The sequence below is a fragment of the Coregonus clupeaformis genome, unplaced genomic scaffold (genome assembly GCF_020615455.1).
Source record: "Coregonus clupeaformis isolate EN_2021a unplaced genomic scaffold, ASM2061545v1 scaf0118, whole genome shotgun sequence".
Lineage (NCBI taxonomy): Eukaryota > Metazoa > Chordata > Actinopteri > Salmoniformes > Salmonidae > Coregonus > Coregonus clupeaformis.
In genome coordinates, this window is record NW_025533573.1 from 402381 (window position 1) to 427057 (window position 24677).

Here is a 24677-nt window from a genome sequence, read left to right on the forward strand (position 1 = left end):
GTTGGTCTTGTAGCCCATTCCAGCCTTGTGTAGGTCTACAATCTTGTCCCTGACATCCTTGGAGAGCTCTTTGGTCTTGGCCATGGTGGAGAGTTTGGAATCTGATTGATTGATTGCTTCTGTGGACAGGTGTCTTTTATACAGGTAACAAGCTGAGATTAGGAGCACTCCCTTTAAAAGTGTGCTCCTAATCTCAGCTCGTTAACTGTATAAAAGACACCTGGGAGCCAGAAATCTTTCTGATTGAGAGGGGGTCAAATAATTATTTCCCTCATTAAAATGCAAATCAATTTATAAAACATTTTGACATGTGTTTTTCTGGATTTTTTTGTTGTTATTATGTCTCTCACTGTTCAAATAAACCTACCATTAAAATTATAGACTGATCATTTCTTTGTCGGTGGGAAAACGTACAAAATCAGCAGGGGATCAAATACTTTTTCCCTCACTGTAACTGTAATATAAATGTGATCATACTTAGTGACAGTACAATATTGGCACCATTTCATATAACTGACGACCGAGACTTTCTGCCAAACGTCCTCTGAGTGATGCAGAGACACTATTCAAATGTCTCCATATTCATTACAACTTCAGCTCGCTACAAGTGGTTTTGTCCGTCTGTGACCAAGAATAAGCGGTCTTTCAATTCTACAAAACGGTTTTGCACATTCTTCCTGTGGAGCGCTCTAAATCCATCTGAAAACATCACAGTGAGATGAAACCGTTATTGTTGCCTCCGCTGGAGTCTCCTGTTTCATTCATTGCACTATTGCAAGCACAGCTACGAGGTTCACAGGTACAGGAAATCCTTCCTTTGTCTGGATAGGCCAGAAAATGTGACATGTCGCTCCCCATGCAAATGGAAGATTTCCTGTGTCTGTGAACCTCACAGCTGCGCTTGTAATAGCGCATGTGAAATCGGGACAACCAGTGCTTTTAGTGAGTGTAAAGCAATTGATGTTGCGCTGTTCACAGAGCACGCTGTACACAGAAATATCGGTCGGAACCAGTCCAGAACTGCTGTAAAACTTGTTTTGTAGATACTTTTAGGTTGATTTGGGCATTTATTTTATGAGACACTGCAACATAATAGCTGCTAGTCAGCCTGCAGTGAACACATCTAAGGTAAGAAAAACATGACTCAACTAGAATAGGTACATTTCCTGAAGACAATGTGTGTGCTCGCTTCAGCTGTCTAAAAACATTTGCCTGGTAGTGGGAGATGTGTTAAGTGTAGAATTCAAGCTGAATAGAAGCTGAAGCAGTTAAATATAGTAACAATAGGTGTGATTACTTTAATAGAATACTATACATTTCAGGTCGCACATCAATTATTAAAAATGACAGAACTACGCCTCTAACTTGGCTGGGGCTTTTCAATGGTCCTATCCAACTCCTGACACCAATGTAGTTAATTAGGAAGGTATCCTGACCAGGACTCAAACCCTGGTCCCTGTCATTCCAAAACCATTATACCAAAAGGCTAAACATCTCTTGGTGAGGTCTCTAGGTGTTGTACCAAGGTTGTTTAGTATTTTTACAAGGGTTCAACTTTTCATTTTTTTGCCTCACTTTTCTGGAGAAAAAAAAATGGTATGGCTAAATGTGTATTGAACATTACTCACCTTGACAATGTCCAGTCCCCCTACGAGTTCTCCATTAACGTAAACCTGAGGGTAGGTGGGCCAATTGGAGAAGGTTTTCAGCCCCCCTCTCACTTCCTCATCTGACAGGATGTCAAAGCTGCTGTACTGGATAGCATGGTCCTTGAAAAGCGCCACAATCTGACGGCTGAAGCCTGGTGGACGGGGAGAAAACAGAGTCTGTTTGTAACATGGTACAAGACAGGTACACAGCTGTTGTACTGGGTCCTTTAATAGAACTACACTCTGACGGCTGAAACCCAGAGGGGAAATCAAGGGGTTGTTAGTTAAATGTTATTGTATGTTCATAGGAACAACAGAGTCAGGATATTAAACAGGACCTAATTGCAGATGAGTTTGGTCAGCAGCATGTTTGTTACCCTCATATTATAGAAACAAAATGAACAAGACAGCGGAGTCACTGACCACCTTCCGGAGACACTTGAAACCCTACCTCTTTAAGGAATACCTGGAATAGTATAAAGTAATCCTTCTACCCACCCCTACCCCCCCAAGAAAAAGTGGTTGTCCCACTGGCTATCATAAGTTGAATGCACCAATTTGTAAGTCGCTCTGGATAAGAGTGTCTGCTAAATGATGTAAATGTAATGAATTAAAAAGGTCAAATAAAGATGGTCCCAGACCCTAGTCTGGTATCATGACATTCATTTGATGTAATAAGTGTAACACTGATAAAATAAAAACTAATACACAGTGCATTCGGAAAGTATTAAGGACCCTTTGACCGTTTCCACGTTGTTACGTTACAGCCTTATTCTAAAACTGATCTTGAAAAATTCTCATCAATCTACACACAATACCCCATAATGTCAAAGCAAAAACAGGTTTTTAGAATAAGCAAATTTATTTAAAAAATACAAATACATTATTTACATAAGTATTCAGACCCTTTGCTATGAGACTCGAAATTGAGCTCAGGTGCATCCTGCTTGCATTGATCATCCTTGAGATGTTTCTACAACTTGACTGGAGTCCACCTGTGGTAAATTCAATTGATTGGACATGATTTGGAAAGGCACCCACCTGTCTATAGAAGGTACCACAGTTGACAGTGCATGTCAGAGCAAAAACCAAACCATGAGGTCGAAGGAATTGTCCGTAGAGCTCCAAGACAGGATCGTGTCGAGGCACGGAAAATGTCTGCAGCATTCAAGGTCCCAAAGAACACAGTGGCCTCCACCATTCTTAAATGGAAGAAGTTTGGAACCACCAAGACTCTTCATGGAGCTGGCCACCCGGCCTAACTGAGCAATCAGGGGAGAAGGGCCTTGGTCAGGGAGGTGACCAAGAACCCAATGGTCACTCTGACAGAGCTCTAGAGTTCCTCTGTGGAGATGGGAGAACCATCCAGAAGGACAACCATCTATGCAGCACTCCACCAATCAGGCCTTTATGGTCGAATGGACAGACGGAAGCCACTCCTCAGTAAAAGGCACATGACAGCCAACTTGGAGTTTGCCAAAAGGCACCTAAAGGACTCTCAGACCATGAGAAACAGGATTCTCTGGTCTGATGAAACTGATTGAACTCTTTGGCCTGAATGCCAAGCGTCACGTCTGGAGGAAACCTGGCACCATCCCTACGGTGAAGCATGGTGGTGGCAGCGTCATGCTGTGGGGATGTTTTTCAGCAGCAGGGACTGGGAGACTAGTCATGATCGAGGGAAAGATGAATGGAGCAAAGTACAGAGAGCTCCTTGATGAAAACCTACTCCAGAGCGCTCAGGACCTCAGACTGGGGCGAAGGTTCACCTTCCAATTGGACAAATACCCTAAGCACATAGCAAAGACAATGCAGGAGTGGCTTCGGGACAAGTCTCTGAATGTCCTTGAGTGGCCCAGTCAGAGCCCGGACTTGAACCCGACCGAACATCTCTAGAAGAGACCTGAAAATAGCTGTGCAGCAATGCTCCCCATCCAACCTGACAGAGCTTGAGAGGATCTGCAGAAAATGGGAGAAACTCCCCAAATACAAGTGTGCCAAGCTTGTGGCGTCATACCAAAGAAGACATGAGGCTGTAATCGCTGCCAAATGTGCTTCAACATAGTACTGAGTAAAGGGTCTGAATAATTATGTAATTGTGACATAATTTGTTTTGTCATTATGGGGTATTGTGTGTAGATTGATGAAGAAATGTTTTTATTTAACCCATTTTAGAATAAGGCTGTAACGTAACAAAATGTGGAAAAAGTCAAGGGGTCTGAATACTTTCCGAATGCTCTGAGCTATTGTAATAGCTATTTTCTTTGTTAACACTGACATGGGTCCACTTTGGAATGGACAGGCTCACTGTTTAAATATGTGAGGTATGTGTTATGTCCTTGATACATGGGTCAGTGTGTGAGAAGAGACTGTGACAGAGGGAATCAATCTCTGAAGCTGGAGACACTTATCTCCCTCACTAACTTTAAGCATCAGTTGTCAGAGCACCTTACCGATCACTGCACCTGTACACAGCCCATCTGAAATTAGCCCGCCCAACTACCTCATCCCTATATTGTTATTTATTTTGCTCATTTGCACCCCAGTATCTCTATTTGCACATCATCTCTTGCACATCTATCATTCCAGTGTTAATACTAATTGTAATTATTTTGCACTATAGCCTATTTTATTGCCTTACCTCCATAACTTGCTACATTTGCACACACTGTATATATATGTATTTCTGTTGTATTTTTGACTTTGTTTTGTTTTACCCCATATGTAACTCTGTTGTTGTTTTTATCGCACTGCTTTGCTTTATCTTGGCCAGGTCGCAGTTGTAAATGAGAACTTGTTCTCAACTGGTTTACCTGGTTAAATAAAGGTGAAATAAATTTTAAAAAGAGAGAAAGAAATGAGAGAGAGGGGGAGGGAGAGAGAGCAAGAGAGAAAGAAAAAGAGAGAAAAAGAGAGAGAGAGAGAAAGAAAGAGAGCGAGAAAGAAAGAGAGAGGAAGAGACGGAGAGAGAGAAAGAGAGAGAGAGAGAGAGAGAGAGAGAGAGAGAGAGAGAGAAAGAGGGAGAGAGAGCGAGAAAGAGAGAGAAAATGAGAAAAGAAACAGAAAGAGAAAACCAGAGAGAAAAGAGCGAACACGAGACGGAGGGGAGGGTGATATGCTGCCTGCATGTAGAGCCTGCAGTGAAACTCTCATTCTGATACTTCATTCATTCATGGGGGAATTCATTATAAAACAGCTAGAGGCCCCCAACTAATGGTTATTCAGCTGCATGCCACTATATTAACTTGTTTCTACTACGCCAGGCCCAGCTGCTTTCTCTGGCTAGAGGCTCTCTCTCCCAGACCCAGACACGCACGATTGATTGGTGAGAGGTTGTTCTCCCTCTCTCCTGTTCCTAAAGGGTCAGGGGGGATCGCGCTCCGCAGACAGACGATACAGCTCCAGGATAAAGGAACATACAAAGCTGATTTCTTATTTCAAGGAAAGTTTGGTTATTATGCACACACACACACACACACACACACACACACACACACACACACACACACACACAGAGCGTGTAATGTGTTTTACATGGTGTAAGAGCATGTAACCTTTAAATTCAGGTTTAGAGGGCTTCTTTAAAGACCTAGAGGTCCTACTCACAGCCTCACACGGCTTGGTGGGGGTTAGATTAAACAAGAGTTCAGAAACACTACGACTTGGGTTCTTTAAAGATAAATAACATTTAGAGAGAGATTTCAGGATGAGGTGAAAAGTAACACTTATGGGACTAGATTTTAAAAACTAAAATGTAATGTTAGGCGTTTGGCAAACTGCCTTGACCCTAACCCTAATAATTATACTCAGCGGCGTGGTTGGGAGTGGGACCTCAACCCTGTCCAGTGTAATGGCCTCCCCAGGTAGTGGTTGGGAGTGGGACCTCAACCCTGTCCAGTGTAATGGCCTCCCCAGGTAGTGGTTGGGAGTGGCACCTCAACCCTGTCCAGTGTAATGGCCTCCCCAGGTAGTGGTTGGGAGTGGGACCTCAACCCTGTACAGTGTAATGGCCTCCCCAGGTAGTGGTTGGGAGTGGGACCTCAACCCTGTCCAGTGTAATGGCCTCCCCAGGTAGTGGTTGGGAGTGGGACCTCAACCCTGTCCAGTGTAATGGCCTCCCCAGGTAGTGGTTGGGAGTGGGACCTCAACCCTGTCCAGTGTAATGGCCTCCCCAGGTAGTGGTTGGGAGTGGGACCTCAACCCTGTCCAGTGTAATGGCCTCCCCAGGTAGTGGTTGGGAGTGGCACCTCAACCCTGTCCAGTGTAATGGCCTCCCCAGGTAGTGGTTGGGAGTGGGACCTCAACCCTGTCCAGTGTAATGGCCTCCCCAGGTAGTGGTTGGGAGTGGGACCTCAACCCTGTCCAGTGTAATGGCCTCCCCAGGTAGTGGTTGGGAGTGGGACCTCAACCCTGTCCAGTGTAATGGCCTCCCCAGGTAGTGGTTGGGAGTGGGACCTCAACCCTGTCCAGTGTAATGGCCTCCCCAGGTAGTGGTTGGGAGTGGCACCTCAACCCTGTCCAGTGTAATGGCCTCCCCAGGTAGTGGTTATTGACACTCTTGGATAGAAGTGCTGTTAGGTTCTCCCAGGCAGATTAGTGTCCTGCTGTGGCGGGGCTGGATCCACACCCAACACTTCACTATTCACTACCTACCACCATGCCTGCCTTCTCTCCTCCACCATGCCTGCCTCCTCTCCTCCTCCATGCCTGCCTCCTCTCCTCCACCATGCCTGCCTTCTCTCCTCCACCATGCCTGCCTCCTCCATGCCTGCCTCCTCTCCTCCTCCATGCCTGCCTCCTCTCCTCCTCCATGCCTGCCTCCTCTCCTCCTCCATGCCTGCCTCTCCATCGCTCTCTTTTCCTTCTCACGCCAACACATGCAGGCAGACACGTACACACACACACTCTCATTACCGCAGCGAGGTTCCTGTGGGGATCCCTTCATGAAGAGCATGCAGGGTGCTGCATTGATCAGTCTCTTCAGACGCTCATTAAGGTCCTCTTTGGGGGGCTCCACCCCTGGCCCGCCCAGCCCCCCCGAGCTGACCGACAGCCTCTGGACCTTATTGGTCAGCTCTGGGGCATGAGCTCCGTCCAGCCTGTCAATCTTCTGGCCACCCTGAGACCCACCAGAGGACAATGGGGGAGAAAGAAAAACAACATTCATATTTTAGCGCTTTTTGTTTGTATTGTTCTAGAGGAGGAGGGTTTTGAGGAGAGAGAGAGAGAGAGAGAGAGAGAGAGAGAGAGAGAGAGAGAGCTCAGTTGAATGTTTGACATGTTAAATCAACAGTGAAGGCCTGACAGAAGGCCTGATGGGACTGTGGAGAAGCTGTAACCTAGGTTTTATTTTCCCATTGATCCTGATATCCAGTGTGTTACCTCTCCTAACAGACAAGTATTTACCAGCAGCCTCTATGGCTGAAAACTCCCATTTCGGAGTGTCAAGATTAGATTCCGCTAGGAATCGACTCATAAGATTCAGCATTTTTGGAATGGAGGAGTCTGATTAGTTTGTCGTACTTCCGAGAACACAAACACAAGCATCTTTCATAGCGAGCTAGTGAGGGACGGAGAGAGAGGGCAGAGTCAGAACCGTGCACTAGGCCTATCTATCGACAATCAAAAGCTGTGGCTTGCAATGGAATCTCACAATTTCTTGGCTTGCAATGTCTCGCAACTTCCGTAAAAGCAGGGCATGTCATCAGGGAATAGATATTAAGATGAGTGAAATGAAACACTCAGTCACACACAGTATCTGCACATGTGCAAGGGTTCGCAGCGTGGTTGCCAGGGCACCAAAACAGCCGTGAAGTTGAGCCTCGAGCTTCAACGCTCTTAGTTGCGGAAATTGACCTACTATGCGATTTACTGCATCTACGTAAAAATATAAAATTAAATTGATATACAGTGCCTTCGGTAAGTATTCAGACCCCTTGACTTTTGTCAAAAAAAATTACGTTACAGCTTATTCAGTCTACACAAAATACCCCAAAATGACAAAGTAAAAACAGTTTTTTTAGAAATGTTTGCAAATGTATTAAAAATAAAAAACGGAAATATTGCATTTACATAAGCATTCAGACTCTATACTCAGTACTTTGTTGAAGCACCTTTGGCAGCGATTACAGCCTCGAATCTTCTTGGGTATGACGTTACATGCTTGGCACAACTGTATTTGGGGAGTTTCTCCCATTCTTCTCTGCAGATCCTCTCAAGCTCTGTCAGGTTGGATGGGGTGCGTTAGATCGGGTTCAAGTCCAGGCTCTGGCTGGGCCACTCAAGGAAATTCAGAGACTTGTACCGAAGTGACTCCTGCATTGTCTTAGCTGTGTGATTAATGTTGTTGTGCTGTTGGAAGGTGAACCTTCACCCCAGTCTGAGGTCCTGAGCGCTCTGGAGCAGGTTTTCATCAAGGATCTCATTGTACTTTGCTCCGTTAATCTTTCCCTCGATCCTGACTAGTCCCCCAGTCCCTGCCGCTGAAAAACATCCCCACAGCATGATGCTGCCACCACCATGCTTCACCGTAGGGATGGTGCCAGGTTTCCACCAGACGTGACGCTTGGCATTCAGAAGCGATGTCAGCGTGACCGTCGGGTTCTTGGTCACCTCCCTGACCAAGGCCCTTCTCACCCGATTGCTCAGTTTGGCCAGGCGGCCAGCTATAGGAAGAGTCTTGGTGGTTCCAAACTTCTTCCATTTAAGAAAGATTGATGCCACTGTGTTCTTGGGGACCTTCAATGCTGCATACATTTCTTGGTACCCTTCCCCAGATCTGTGCCTCGACACAACCCTGTCTCGGAGCTCTACGGACAATTCCTTCGACCTGATGGCTTCGTTTTTGCTCTGACATGCACTGTCAACTGTGGGACCTTATATAGACAGGTGTGTGCCTTTCCAAATCATGTCCAATCAATTGAATTTACCACATGTGGACTCCAGTCAAGTTGTAGAAACATCTCAAGGATGATCAATGGAAACAAGATTCACCTGAGCTCAATTGAGTCTCATAGCAAAGGGTCTGAATACTTATGTAAATAAGGTAAACTACCGTTCAAAAGTTTGTTGTCACTTAGAAATGTCCTTGTTTTCCATGAAAACATACATGAAATGAGTTTGAATAGGAAATATAGCAAAATGCATAGGAAATGTAGTCATTGACAAGGTTAGAAATATTGATTTTTAATTGAAATAATAATTGTGTCCTTCAAACTTTGCTTTCGTCAAAGAATCTTCCATTTGCAGCAATTACAGCCTTTCAGACCTTTGGCATTCTAGTTGTCAATTTGTTGAGGTAATCTGAAGAGACTTCACCCCATGCTTCCTGAAGCACCTCCCACAAGTTGGATTGGCTTGATGGGCACTTCTTACGTACCATACGGTCAAGCTGCTCCCACAACAGCTCAATAGGGTTGAGATCCGGTGACTGTGCTGGCCACTCCATTATAGACAGAATACCAGCTGACTGCTTCTTCCCTAAATAGTTATTGCATCGTTTGGAGCTGTGCTTTGGGTCATTGTCCTGTTGTAGGAGGAAATTGGCTCCAATCAAGCCTTCCTTCTTCAAGATCCCTTTTACCTTGTACAAATCTCCCACTTTACCACCACCAAAGCACCCCCAGACCATCACATTGCCTCCACCATGCTTGACAGATGGCATCAAGCACTCCTCCAGCATCTTTTCATTTGGTCTGCGTCTCGCAAATGTTCTTCTTTGTGATCCGAACACCTCAAACTTCGATTCGTCTGTCCATAACACTTTTTCCCAATCTTCCTCTGTCCAGTGTCTGTGTTCTTTTGCCCATCTTTTCTTTTTATTGGTCAGTCTGAGATATGGCTTTTTCTTTGCAACTCTGCCTAGAAGGTCAGCATCCCGGAGTCGCCTCTTCACTGTTGATGTTGAGACTGGTGTTTTGCGGGTACTATTTAATGAAGCTGCCAGTTGAGGACCTGTGAGGCATCTGTTTCTCAAACTAGACACTAATGTATTTGTCCTCTTGCTCAGTTGTGCACCGGGGCCTCCCACTCCTCTTTCTATTCTGGTTAGAGCCAGTTTGCGCTGTTCTGTGAAGGGAGTAGTACACAGCGTTGTATGAGATCTTCAGTTTCTTGGCAATTTCCCGCATGGAATAGCCTTCATTTCTTAGAACAAGAATAGACTGACGAGTTTTAGAAGAAAGTTATTTGTTTCTGGCCATTTTGAGTCTGTAATCGAACCCACAATTGCTGATGCTCCAGATACTCAACTACTCTCAAGAAGGCCAGTTTTATTGCTTTTTAATTAGCACAACCATTTTAAACATAATTGTAAAAGGGTTTTCTAATTATCAATTAGCCTTTTAAAATGATAAACTTGGATTAGCAAACACACCGTGCCATTGGAACACAGGACTGATGGTTGCTTATAATGGGCCTCTGTGCGCCTATGTAGATATTCCATTAAAAATCAGCCGTTTCCAGCTACAATAGCCATTTACAACATTAACAATGTCTACACTGTATTTCTGATCAATTATATGTTATTTTAATGGACCAAAATATATATTTTATTTCGAAAACAAGGACATTTCTAAGTGACCCCAAACTTTTGAAAGGTAGCGTGTTCTTTATTTACTAACATTTCTAAACACCTGTTTTCGCTTTGTCATTAAATTGTATTGTGAGTGGATTGATGAGGAAATCCATTCTAGAATAAGGCTGTAATGTAACAAAATGTGGAAAAGCAAGGGGTCTGAATACTTTCCGAATGCACTGTATAGGCCTACAGCATTGGTCGATGTGGTTGAGGTCAGGGTTCTGTGCAGGCCAGTCAAGTTCTTCCACACCGATCTCGACAAACCATTTCTGTATGGACCTTGCTTTGTGCACGGGGGCATCGTCATGCTGAAACAGTAAAGGGCCTTCCCCAAACTGTTGCCACAAAGTTGGAAGCACTGAATCGTCTAGAACGTAATTGTATGCTGTGGCATTAAAAAGTATCTTCACTGGAACTAAGGGGCCTAGCCTGAACCATGAAAAACAGACCCAGACCATTATCCCTCCTCCACCAAACTTGACAGTTGGCACTATGCATTGGGGCAGGTAGCGTTCTCCTGGCATCCGCCAAACCCAGATTTGTCTGTCGGACTGCCAGATGGTGATGCGTGATTCATCACTCCAGAGAACACGTTTCCACTGCTCCAGAGTCCAATGGTGGTGAGCTTTACACCACTCCAGCCAACGCTTGGCATTGCACATGGTGATCTTAGGCTTGTGTGTGGCTGCTCAGCCATGGAAACCCATTTCATGAAGCTCCTGACGAACAGTTATTGTGCTGACGTTGCTTCCAGAGGCAGTTTGGAACTCGGTATTGAGTGTTGCAAACCGAGGACAGATTATTTTTCTGTTCTGTGAGCATGTGTGGCCTACCACTTCGCAGTTGAGCCATTGTTGCTCCTAGATGTTTCTACTTCACAAAAACAGCACTTACAGTTGACATGGGCAGTTCTAGCAGGGCAGAAATTTGATGAAGTGCCTTGTTGGAAAGGTGGCATCCTATGACTGTGCCACGTTGACAGTCACTGAGCTTTTCAGTACGGGCCATTCTACTGCCAATGTTTGTCTATGGAGATTGCATGGCTGTCAGCAACAGGTGTGGCTGAAATACCCAAATCCACTCATTTTTGAAGGGGTCTCCACATACTTTTGGTAATGTAGTGTATATTTGTTTTTCGGTTAGGGATTTTACTTAATGTTAAAGATTCAAATTTTAAGACTCACATTAAAGAAGAGGACGGTAGGGACTGAGGTAATAAGACTCACCTTAAAGAAGAGGAAGGTAGGGACTGAGGTAATAAGACTCACCTTAAAGAAGAGGAAGGTTGGGACTGAGGTAATAAGACTCACCTTAAAGAAGAGGAAGGTAGGTACTGAGGCAATCTCATATTTCTCTGATACCTCTGGCACTGCTTCTGCCTCCAGCTGTAGGAGAGAGAGGAGAGAAGGAGGGAGGAAGGGATGGAGGAGAGAGAGAGAGGACAAAGCAAGGGAAGGGGAGGGAAGAGAAGGGAAGAGGAGGGAAGGGGAATGAAGAAAGAGATAGAGTGAATGAGGGATCATCCACACTGCTGATTCCCCTTTGTTCCCTTTCCAAGCCAACAAACAATGAAGAACCTCCCTGAACCCCACTCCAGTCCCCCCTCAACACTAGATGTATTTAGCCAGGAGGCATCACCCTTCAGGGAGAAAATAAAGCACACATTCACCACTTTGATATTTCTAACAAGCAAGACAAATGAGAGAGCAGAGTAGCACCATCTCCTGCTCTGGTCGGGGTGTTGTGATCTGTGATTGGTGATGGATAGTCGCTTTGTTCTTGACAGGGCTGTGGCAATCCACCAGGACCAAATGAAGGGGACTAGCGTGATCACGCACCTCAAACTAAAACAGAAGAATAAAACAGTTCAAGTTGGCCTTAACTTTACATCGTAAAAAAAAAAGATCACGTTCAATTTCATGTCTAAAAACAATGATGTTTCTGATTTCTTTGAGTTTTTTTTTTTTAAAGACTTCACCGAGGATTCCAGGTCAAGTTAGCTACCTTCCAACACTGGACCATCACACAAACAGGGCTTTGAAGGTTTGTATTTCACCATGAATTCCCAGAAATGCCCCCCAAGGCAGAGGAAAGGAGAACCAACATTGATGCACTACTGACCCAGAGAATGTTCAATCATATTTAGCTGGCACATATTGAAATCCATAAATCACTGACCCAGGTTGTCGCAGCCAGCCATTACAGACGGGCGATTACAGACATCACTTATTTCCTGCCTGGAGCCAACTCTGCTGTTGGTGCTGCAGCCCCATGGGGCGTAGCATTATGACTGACAGTCACTTATAGGCTCTGTGAACACTACCTACATTCACGCAGTGAAATATAGCTATGAGGGTGGCGACATATAGTCACTAAATATGTATAGCCAAATGCTTGTTTCCATGTGACATGGGCAATAACAGTGATATTGATTGATTAAAGACAACCTAGGCTGGGTACAGGAAGAAAATACTCATATTGGAGTCTATAGGAATATTGTTAATAAATGTGTATGGGGGGAAAAAATAACTTGAAACACAAATTAAGAAAACAGCTCTTTTGCAGTGTACAATACGTTGGATCAAATATCAAATCTACTGGTTAGGCCTACGTCATTATGAAAAAGGATAGCATATCTCTCCTTGATCACTGTACACAAGCCATAAGTCTTTTTCGTATCGCCCCCCCTCTCCCACCCCTATACCACAGGTCTAATCAGACATGAACCAGGCAGACAGAGAGAGAGGAACAGAGACAGAGTGACAGAGACAGAGACAGAGAGAGAGAGAGAGAGACAGAGAGACAGATAGAGAGAGAAGAGACAGAGAGAAACAGAGAGACAGAGACAGAGAGAAACAGAGAGAGAGAGACAGAGAGAGAGGAACAGAGACAGAGAGAAAGAGAGAATATCACTACCAGGCAGATCCTCTGGGTCCCAGGAGAGGGAGAGGGAGAGGCATTATGACAGAGTCCCTGACCAGAGTCCTACGATGCCTTCCAAATGTGTTACTATCTTATTTTTATCTATTTATTAATTTTCTACTTTTTAACTGCATTGTTGGGAAAGGGGCTCGTAATTAAGCATTTCACGGTAAAGTCTACACTTGTTGTATTCTCTCTCTCTCCAGTATGAAAAATGTATGCACTCACTAACTGTGAGTCGCTCTGGATAAGACCGTCTGCTAAATGACTAAAATGCAAAAGTATTCGGATGTGACAAATAAAAATGTGATTTGAAACGGCACCGTATTCCCTAAATCGCTAGTGCACTACTTTGCACCTATGGGCTCTGGTCAAAAGCAGTGCACTACAAAGGGAACACTACATCTTTTCAGAATACTCTCAAATCTCAGGATATAAAATGAATGTGGAAAAAATGGAAATAATGGCAATAGGAAAAACAATAACTCATGATCTACTTGGTCCTCTGTAGCTCAGCTGGTAGAGCACGGTGCTTGTAACGCTCAGGGTAGTGGGTTCGATCCCCGGGACCACCCATACGTAAAAATGTATGTACGCATGACTGTAAGTCGCTTTGGATAAAAACGTCTGCTAAATGGCGTGTTGTTGTTGTTGTTGTTGTTGTTGTCTACAGCAGTCCTTTAAGTGGACCACAAAAAAAGATCACATACTTCGCATGATTAATAAGTGACAACAAACAAATATATAAAAATCCCTTTATCCTATTACTCAACAATATGAAAGCAGATCTATTTAAATGGAACAATCTTCCCATAAATCTTACAGGTAGAATAAACGTCTTCAGAATGGCATGGCTCCCAGAGTTATTGTATTTATTCTGGGTAATACCAATTACCCCACCGAAGACGTTCTTTTAAAAAAGTATGCTCGGCCATAACAGATTTTATATGACCAAATAAAACTCATAGAATAAAATGGAAAGTTGTACATCTTCCTAAGTCTGAGTGTGGTTTTAAACTCACCACCCAAGGCTTTTACATTAGTGCTAAATGCACTAAAGAGGAACAATGCGTACATATTGAAGATGCACATGCTCACCCCCCAAAATATTTTCACGTCTATTTTCAAAGGATAAATCTAAAGACCATTAACAACTTCATAGTTAAGAACACTATAACAATATGGAAGAAAATTCTACAAGAACCAATATCACTCCCAAAAAACACAACCCTATGAAACAATCCTTGGATAGCTTTTCAGAATTCACCGATAAATTGGTCCACATGGAAAACTAAAAAGGCATAGAAACCGTGAATGACTTGGTAACAGGAAATACATGTATTTCCATTACAAAATTTTACAATCCATTTTGGACTGACCAATGTAGATATTTTCAAATACATGCAACTTAAACATTTCATATCAAGACATTTCAATTAGAAATCTTTTGGACCATCAGAGCAATCTTGAGGGAATCCTATTTGAGTCAGAAAAGGATACTCAGATTGTAGGTAAGGTATACAAAACCTTGCAGAGAGTCTGTCCAACTGACAACCTCTTAGAAAACAATATCGATTGGAGCTAGGGCTTTTGCAGTGACCAGTCATCAGTCAAGACCGCAGTACAATTCCAAAATTCCACGTGACCGTTGTTGAGTCATGTTAATCTCCACTTATGCACTCCGGACATGCTTTGGTAGAACCCGACTCACTAACGACCATCAAGGTCCGAATGGCCTGGTACTCAGGGCTCTAGTGTCCCTCTAACCATCAGGTCCTAATGGCCTGGTACTCAGGGCTCTAGTGTCCCTCTAACCATCAGGTCCTAATGGCCTGGTACTCAGGGCTCTAGTGTCCCTCTAACCATCAGGTCCTAATGGCCTGGTACTCAGGGCTCTAGTGTCCCTCTAACCATCAGGTCCTAATGGCCTGGTACTCAGGGCTCTAGTGTCCCTCTAACCATCAGGTGTGAATGGCCTGGTACTCAGGGCTCTAGTGTCCCTCTAACCATCAGGTCCTAATGGCCTGGTACTCAGGGCTCTAGTGTCCCTCTAACCATCAGGTCCTAATGGCCTGGTACTCAGGGCTCTAGTGTCCCTCTAACCACTCGGACATCAATGCAAATGCAAACAAAAACTAAAATCACATCAAACACTCACCATTAAAACAGTAGGCCTGTCTTACTTTTAAAACTCACCTCACTGTGATGATCAATTTGAAGAATAAAGTTCAACAGCAAGTTGAAACGGTGTAAAACATGGTTGCTGTGGATGTTGTTTCAAAGGCTAACACAAAAAAATGGACAGCGCTTTCTAAGCTGATAATTAATTCAAAACACTCATATGTATATTAGAGCTTATGTGCATAGGCCTACACTCCAAGATTCAACACAATTCGAGTAATGGCCTTTGAGTGTGGACAGTATTGTTATGCATACTGGATGGACTGGTTACCTTATGCTACGCTCCAAAATGTCTATCCACTAGTCTGGGAGAGAACGTATAGCCCTAGGCGATGCTGTTGGTTCATTGATTGTGCTGGGCGGCTTACAGTTAGCCTACAATTAGTGAATTTGTATTTGAATAGCCTAGTAATAGGGAATTTTTATATTTTCATAATTAATTGGGTGACATTACCTTTAGCTATACAGCATCTCACCACCATGCGTTTCCATCTCCTCCTCTCTCTGTTATTCCTTTCTCCAGTGCGCAGAGAGACGGGCTGTCAACAGTTCAGTGAAATATGTTTTGTTGCGATGTTCCCGAACAGATTTCACTTGGTTTCCCAAAATGAAGCACTGGGTAGCTGCAGGAACAGGGTTGGAGAGCCCATGGTATACAGAGTACTGGGTAGCTGGAGGAACAGGGTTGGAGAGCCCATGGCATACAGAGTACTGGGTAGCTGGAGGAACAGGGTTGGAGAGCCCGTGGCATACAGAGTACTGGGTAGCTGGAGGAACAGGGTTGGAGAGCCCATGGCATACAGAGTACTGGGTAGCTGGAGGAACAGGGTTGGAGAGCCCATGGCATACAGAGTACTGGGTAGCTGCAGAAATAGGATTGGAGAGCCCATGGCATACAGAGTACTGGGTAGCTGGGAGAACAGGGTTGGAGAGCCCATGGCATACAGAGTACTGGGTAGCTGCAGGAACAGAGTTGGAGAGTCCATGGCATACAGAGTACTGGGTAGCTGGAGGAACAGGGTTGGAGAGCCCATGGCATACAGAGTACTGGGTAGCTGGGGGAACAGGGTTGGAGAGCCCATGGCATACAGAGTACTGGGTAGCTGCAGGAACAGGGTTGGAGAGCCCATGGCATACAGAGTACTGGGTAGCTGGGGGAACAGGGTTGGAGAGCCCATGGCATACAGAGTACTGGGTAGCTGGAGAAACAGGGTTGGAGAGCCCATGGCATACAGAGTACTGGGTAGCTGCAGTAACAGGGTTGGAGAGCCCATGGCATACAGAGTACTGGGTAGCTGGAGGAACAGGGTTGGAGAGCCCATGGCATACAGAGTACTGGGTATCTGGAGGAACAGGGTTGGAGAGCCCGTGGCATACAGAGTACTGGGTAGCTGCAGGAACAGGGTTGGAGAGCCCATGGCATACAGAGTACTGGGTAGCTGGAGGAACAGGGTTGGAGAGCCCATGGCATACAGAGTACTGGGTAGCTGCAGGAACAGGGTTGGAGAGCCCATGGCATACAGAGTACTGGGTAGCTGCAGGAACAAGGTTGGAGAGCCCATGGCATACAGAGTACTGGGTAGCTGCAGGAACAGGGTTGGAGAGCCCATGGCATACAGAGTACTGGGTAGCTGGAGGAACAGGGTTGGAGAGCCCATGGCATACAGAGTACTGGGTAGCTGGAGGAACAGGGTTGGAGAGCCCATGGCATACGGAGTACTGGGTAGCTGGAGGAACAGGGTTGGAGAGCCCATGGCATACAGAGTACTGGGTAGCTGGAGGAACAGGGTTGGAGAGCCCATGGCATACAGAGTACTGGGTAGCTGGAGGAACAGGGTTGGAGAGCCCATGGCATACAGAGTACTGGGTAGCTGCAGGAACAGGGTTGGAGAGCCCATGGCATACAGAGTACTGGGTAGCTGGAGGAACAGGGTTGGAGAGCCCATGGTATACAGAGTACTGGGTATCTGGAGGAACAGGGTTGGAGAGCCCATGGCGTACAGAGTACTGGGTATCTGGAGGAACAGGGTTGGAGAGCCCATGGCGTACAGAGTACTGGGTAGCTGGAGGAACAGGGTTGGAGAGCCCATGGCATACAGAGTACTGGGTAGCTGCAGGAACAGGGTTGGAGAGCCCATGGCATACGGAGTTTGGGCGGAATATCACCTGGTCGGGGCAGTGAGAGCATGCTCCTCAAACAGTGGTTGATGTGTGGAGTGAAATAAGTGGTCTTATATTTATTTCCCAGCTGCTCGTATTAATCACATGCTCCGCTATAAAACCACAGTAACCTACAGAACGGACCGGTGGGAAAGCGCGCGGCCTCCATTCGCTATTCCAGTGAACACAGATTACATGTATTTTTTTCTCCTGCCCCTGTTCCTGTCCATTTGATAAATGGGCCATTCTAAATCTAAACTCATTTTACATATTAGTAAAGACAAGATTAAATTGAGAATAGTCTGATGGGTGAAAATATGATCACTTGATGAGAGAACAGCTGTGCAGCCTGAGGCAAGGAACAGAGCAAGCTTTATTTTGCTACTTTCTCAAATCATCAATATCCTCTAGTCGCATCATGCAGCCCAGATATCACCATGCAGCCCATATATCACCATGCAGCCCATATCACACCATGCAGCCCATATATCACCATGCAGCCCATATATCACCATGCAGCCCAGATATCACCATGCAGCCCATATATCACCATGCAGCCCATATATCACCATGCAGCCCAAATATCACCATGCAGCCCAAATATCACCATGCAGCCCATATATCACCATGCAGCCCAGATATCTTTAGATTTCTAAGACATTCTCAGGTTTGCATCATTCAGAACTAAAGTTGCCAAATAACTCTAAATCTAGCATATAGGACCTGTTTCAAGTGATCACTTTTACGCTCAATATAGTCACGTCATAATGGGAAAAATAAAATTTATATTTTATTCAGCTATGTTCAATTGTATTCTTCTTACTATAAAATCATATAAAATAATGGCATGAGACATATAAGCATATCTTGTCAGCTAAATGAACAAGCCTACAGCCTATGGCATGGAGCATAGCCAGATAGCATAAAGTAGGCCAACTCATATTCTGTTCTTCTGAAATACATTTTCTTCATATCATAATGTTTCTTTAGACCTGACTACAATAAATAATGGATTTACTGTGATGGTGTATTTTACATTTATTTATTATACTTTTTTTTAAAGGCGTCCATCAGAGGTTTGCTGGAGGCCTGGAGATGCTACAGTGGGGGAAAAAAGTATTTAGTCAGCCACCAATTGTGCAAGTTCTCCCACTTAAAAAGATGAGAGAGGCCTGTAATTTTCATCATAGGTACACGTCAACTATGACAGACAAAATGAGAGAGAAAAAATCCAGAAAATCATATTGTAGGATTTTTAATGAATTTATTTGCAAATTATGGTGGAAAATAAGTATTTGGTCAATAACAAAAGTTTCTCAATACTTTGTTATATACCCTTTGTTGGCAATGACACAGGTCAAACGTTTTCTGTAAGTCTTCACAAGGTTTTCACACACTGTTGCTGGTATTTTGGCCCATTCCTCCATGCAGATCTCCTCTAGAGCAGTGATGTTTTGGGGCTGTCGCTGGGCAACACGGACTTTCAACTCCCTCCAAAGATTTTCTATGGGGTTGAGATATGGAGACTGGCTAGGCCACTCCAGGACCTTGAAATGCTTCTTACGAAGCCACTCCTTCGTTGCCCGGGCGGTGTGTTTGGGATCATTGTCATGCTGAAAGACCCAGCCACGTTTCATCTTCAATGCCCTTGCTGATGGAAGGAGGTTTTCACTCAAAATCTCACGATACATGGCCCCATTCATTCTTTCCTTTACACGGATCAGTCGTCCTGGTCCCTTTGCAGAAAAACAGCCCCAAAGCATGATGTTTCCACCCCCATGCTTCACAGTAGGTATGGTGTACTTTGGATGCAACTCAGCATTCTTTGTCCTCCAAACACGACGAGTTGAGTTTTTACCAAAAAGTTCTATTTTGGTTTCATCTGACCATATGACATTCTCCCAATCCTCTTCTTGTGGTCCTCTGTAGCTCAATTGGTAGAGCATGGCGCTTGTAACGCCAGGGTAGTGGGTTCGATCCCCGGGACCACCCATACGTAAAAATGTATGCACACATGACTGTAAGTCGCTTTGGATAAAAGCGTCTGCTAAATGGCATATTAATATTATTATTATTCTGGATCATCCAAATGCACTCTAGCAAACTTCAGACGGGCCTGGACATTTACTGGCTTAAGCAGGGGGACACGTCTGGCACTGCAGGATTTGAGTCCCTGGCGGCGTAGTGTGTTACTGATGGTAGGCTTTGTTACTTTGGTCCCAGCTCTCTGCAGGTCATTCACTAGGTCCCCCCGTGTGGTTCTGGGATTTTTGTTCACCGTTCTTGTGATCATTTTGACCCCACGGGGTGAGATCTTGCGTGGAGCCCCAGATCGAGGGAGATTATCAGTGGTCTTGTACTTCTTCCATTTCCTAATAATTGCTCCCACAGTTGATTTCTTCAAACCAAGCTGCTTACCTATTGCAGATTCAGTCTTCCCAGCCTGGTGCAGGTCTACAATTTTGTTTCTGGTGTCCTTTGACAGCTCTTTGGTCTTGGCCATAGTGGAGTTTGGAGTGTGACTGAACTTGTTATCAGTATAAAAGACACCTGTCCACAACCTCAAACAAACAGGTGCCATTAATACAGGTAACGAGTGGAGGACAGAGGAGCCTCTTAAAGAAGAAGTTACAGGTCTGTGAGAGCCAGAAATCTTGCTTGTTTGTAGGTGACCAAATACTTATTTTCCACCATAATTTGCAAATAAATTCATTAAAAATCCTACAATGTGATTTTCTGGATTTTTTTTTCTCAATTTGTCTGTCATAGTTGACGTGTACCTATGATAAAAATTACAGGCCTCTCTCATCTTTTTAAGTGGGAGAACATGCACAATTGGTGGCTGACTAAATACTTTTTTCCCCCACTGTAAGTGTAAAACTACTAATGACTCAATAATCCATGCCTTCTGGGAACGCTATAAAGTCCAAAAGTTATGGGCGGAGTCAGAAAGTTGGCTGTCATATGTATCACAATGTAAATGTACTTTTAATCCGTCTGTCTGCATATTTCAAGACATGTCAGATGAGGGTGCAGTGAGACAACCGATGGGTTGGACGATAGGGAGGTGTGCCTCGTCAATTATTTTGAAAAAACATATATATTTATAACCTGGAAATCAACCAATACTCCATCGTTAAGACAATAGAAAAATAATATGCTTCAAATAATATGCTTCAATATCTAAATATTGAAAGAGCGTGGGCGTAATGAAAAATGATAAATAAACAATTGTTTGTCTCTGGGGTGCTCTTGAAACAAAGTGGATGACCTAACTAGACAGAAATATTACCCAGAAATGACCTAATTGGACAGAAAGGGGCACACCTCCCTACGTCCATGAGCAAAAGCATATAGCTAAAATAGCCTGAACTAAAGGATGTTGTAGTTTCATGAGTGTTAAGCAATTCGATCAGAAATTAATTATGAAGAGCTTCTTTTTTTTTCTCCACTGGAATGCATCAGGCATCATGTAACTAGTGATGGGAAACCCGAGGATTTCTGAAGTCTTCAAAAACATTGTTCATTACTCTGAGCTTCATTATCTGTTCAGTGACATCTTCTGGTCAGCAATAAATAGCAGCGTGTGATTATCAGATAAAAATGTTTTATCAAAACCGTGGCGCAGAGGTCAGTCGTTGTCTTTAGTAGCCTATAATCAGGTGGAATAGCAGGTTCCCATCTCACATCATGCTTCCCTTTTTTGCCTTCAAGATTACAATTTTTCTAAAACTGAATCTATGGCATTATTTAGGATGCTTAAGACAGAAGCATATACTAAACGAAATAAAACAAATTATTTGAACAACAGAAAGTGTGGTTTCACATAAAACAAATTTCAAAATAGTGTGCCTTCAACAGGATTCGACCTCACGACCCTCAAGTCCCTGAATGCTCCAAAGTTCCCTACTCTACCTGCTAAGCTACCAGTCAGGTGAAACTTTCTGTACAAAATCCTAACTATATATGTAACTACGGTGTCCAGTAGAGGTCAGTGTTTGAAATCAGCTTGGTACTTCTGAAAAAGTGATACACGCATCGACACACTGCTTTGAAGTTAACTGCTTAGCAATTTTCACGCATGTCTCAGAGCTCCGGTATTACATTTAACATCACTACATGTAACATCCATCACAAGGTATATTATGTTAATCAGGCATCATGTAACATCCATCACAAGGTATATTAAGTGCATCAGGCATCGCGTAACATCCATCACAAGGTATATTAAGTGCATCAGGCATCGCGTAACATCCATCACAAGGTATATTATGTGCATCAGGCATCGTGTAACATCCATCACAAGGTATATTATGTGCATCAGGCATCGTGTAACATCCATCACAAGGTATATTATGTGCATCAGGCATCGTGTAACATCCATCACAAGGTATATTATGTGCATCAGGCATCGTGTAACATCCATCACAAGGCATATTACAGTATGTACCTTGACAAACATGGTGTGTTTGTTCTCCTTTGCCAGCTCTCCCATCACATCGTTCATCTGACTGCACTGTGGGGCCCATGCTGCCTGGAAGTGGACCACTGTCAAGAACCTGGTGGAACAGAGAAGTTACATTAGATTGTGGTCCTCTGTAGCTCAGCTGGGTTGAGCACGGCGCTTGTAACGACAAGGTAGTGGGTTCGATCCCCGGGACCACCCATACACAAAAAAAATGTATGCACGCATGACTGTAATAATATAATAATATAATAATAATATAATATGCCATTTAGCAGACGCTTTTATCCAAAGCGACTTACAGTCATGTGTGCATACATTTTTGTGTATGGGTGGTCCCGGGGATCGAACCCACTACCTTGGCGTTACAAGCGCCGTGCTCTACCAGCTGAGCTACTAATATTATATTATTATATTGGAATGGTGTAAGGCCGTGGGTACACCGGTGAGGCTCAAGGAAGAGACAGGTGTCAGATCTCAGAATAGCAATAGGTCTAAAACAGCACAACTTTATAGAGACGCAGATTCATATGCTAAAGATGTGGGACATGCACGCACACTTGCCAGCTACTGTCCATCATCAGTAGGCCTAGATAATTGACGTTGTTGTCATCCACTAATTCTTACCTCCCATACAGTGACGATCATGCACGAGATCGCTGACCAACTGAACATCACATGACTAGGACAGTGGATCATAACAGGAATCTTCTGGAATTAAATGTTATTTTATAGCCTACTTTTGATGACGGATTTCAAGAGCACAATAACTGAATGGACCTAGTTAGCTTCATAATTCTGAAATGGGCATGTGATGTTATTTTACATTTACATTTTACATTTTAGTCCTTTAGCAGACGCTCTTATCCAGAGCGACTTACAGTGAGTGCATACATTACATGTTTTTTTGTTGTTGTTATTATTATTTTTTTATACTGGCCCCCCGTGGGAAATGAACCCACAACCCTGGCGTTGCAAACGCCATGCTCTACCAACTGAGCTACATCCCTGCCGGCCGTTCCCTCCCCTACCCTGGACGACGCTGGGCCAATTGTGCGCCGCCCCATTGGTCTCCCGGTCACGGCCGGCTACGACAGAGCCTGGATTCGAACCAGGATCTCTAGTGACACAGCTACTAGAGATGCGCCACTGCGCCACTCGGGAGTACCTCTGTTATGTGGGATAACACTAGTCATGTCTGATAAGGAGTTAATCGCTCACTTTCATATGGGGGCTTGTCCTACATTATAAGGCATAGAAAAGTATGTCTGCCTAATAGAAAGGCTCGCCTAGCCCCGTCATCTTCTCCTTTCCCCCTTCTGATAACCAGGTGGCGAATCACATCTCTGCATGTCTGGCAGACATATCAATAATAATTGTAAAGTGGTTGTCCCACTGGCTATCATAAGGTGAATGCACCAATTTGTAAGTCGCTCTGGATAAGAGCGTCTGCTAAATTACGTAAAATGTTAAATGTTAAATGTAAATCTCATGACAAGAATTCCACACGAGTTCAAGACGCAGAGCGTGACAGTTCATATCAGATAAACGCATCAGCATGTACAATGATCAATTACATTCAAACCTTGTACAATAAAAATGTATGTTATTAGTTAGCTAGATGTCCAAGTTCGTTGTCGTCCGACGACATGCTAAAGCAAATATTCGCTCAAATGGCTAGCTAGTTATACTTTCATTTGGAGCAGCTAGATAGCTAGTTAACGTTACCTAAAAGGGTGAAGCTACATCACGCTAGCTTGCTAGATGTCGATATAACATAAAAGTAGCTTTCATAGCAAGCTAAATATCATACTAGGTATATTTGAATGAAACTCATTCAATAGCTAATTGCTTAAATGTCATATTATGAAATGATGTACATACTTGCCAGCCTTTGATAGCAAGTCCTCAAATTGCTGCGAGGATGTTGCCTCCACAAAATTCGCCATGTTTTCAGACGTGTGTAATCGCTGACCGAGTGATCGTGTTTTCAGACATGTGTAATCACTGACCGAGTGATCGTGTTCCATATGGATTGCCAGAAGATACCGACTCTACTATTAAGCTTGTTAACACTGAGTTGCACTGGGGTCAGAACGCAATAATGATTACATAAAGACACAGTGAACCCTGCGCTAGACATGGGTCTGAAAACGTACCTCAATGCAGGGATGGGATATGCCACTGTACTCCAAAATTTGGACTACAGTGGCATATCACATCCATGCATTGAGTTACATTTGCCGAACCATATATCGCCTGGCTCCACAGTTAATGTAATGATTACTTTGTTCCGACCCCAGTGCAGCTCAGTGTAAACAAGCTAATGGTAGAGTCGGTATCTTCTGGCAACTACATGGCTGGAACAAGACATAACTATGTACACAGAGTAGGTCTACGACTGATCTATTAATTACAATTAATAACCAACATGTTAAAATACAAAAACATAGCTATATTATTGTTATTATTCTAATGCAGAAAATGTGTTGAGCATGCATTTGGTGGCGGGAAAAACAAATTCAATCAATCAATCAAATGTATTTTATAAAGCACTTTTTACATCAGCAGTTGTCACAAGGTGCTATACAGATATCCCCCCGCCCCCGCTGCTTGAAATGGATTCTGATTGGCTGTTTATCTTGAAATGGATTCTGATTGGCTGTCTATCTTAAAATGGTTTCTGGTTGGCTGTCTATCTTGAAATGGATTCTGATTGGCT

The 24677-nt window shown here is 43.9% G+C and overlaps 1 protein-coding gene across 2 annotated transcripts in view; it reads right to left on the reverse strand.

The window, feature by feature from the left end:
• glrx3 (glutaredoxin 3) overlaps positions 1 to 23945 on the reverse strand; it is a 40946-nt gene extending 17001 nt beyond the window's left edge. Inside the window, exons 1-5 of one of the 2 annotated variants that reach the window (XM_041893315.2) lie at positions 23840 to 23945; positions 21941 to 22049; positions 11538 to 11612; positions 6564 to 6768; positions 1629 to 1801 (exon numbers count right to left, since the gene is read on the reverse strand). In XM_041893315.2, coding sequence (XP_041749249.1) covers positions 1629 to 1801; positions 6564 to 6768; positions 11538 to 11612; positions 21941 to 22049; positions 23840 to 23904 — 627 coding nt within the window. In that variant the 5' untranslated portion in view covers positions 23905 to 23945. Of the gene's footprint in view, positions 1 to 1628; positions 1802 to 6563; positions 6769 to 11453; positions 11472 to 11537; positions 11613 to 21940; positions 22050 to 23839 lie in introns of those variants that run through there. The other variant, XM_041893322.2, reaches the window with a different exon arrangement.
• Between the last annotated feature and the right edge of the window lie 732 nt (positions 23946 to 24677).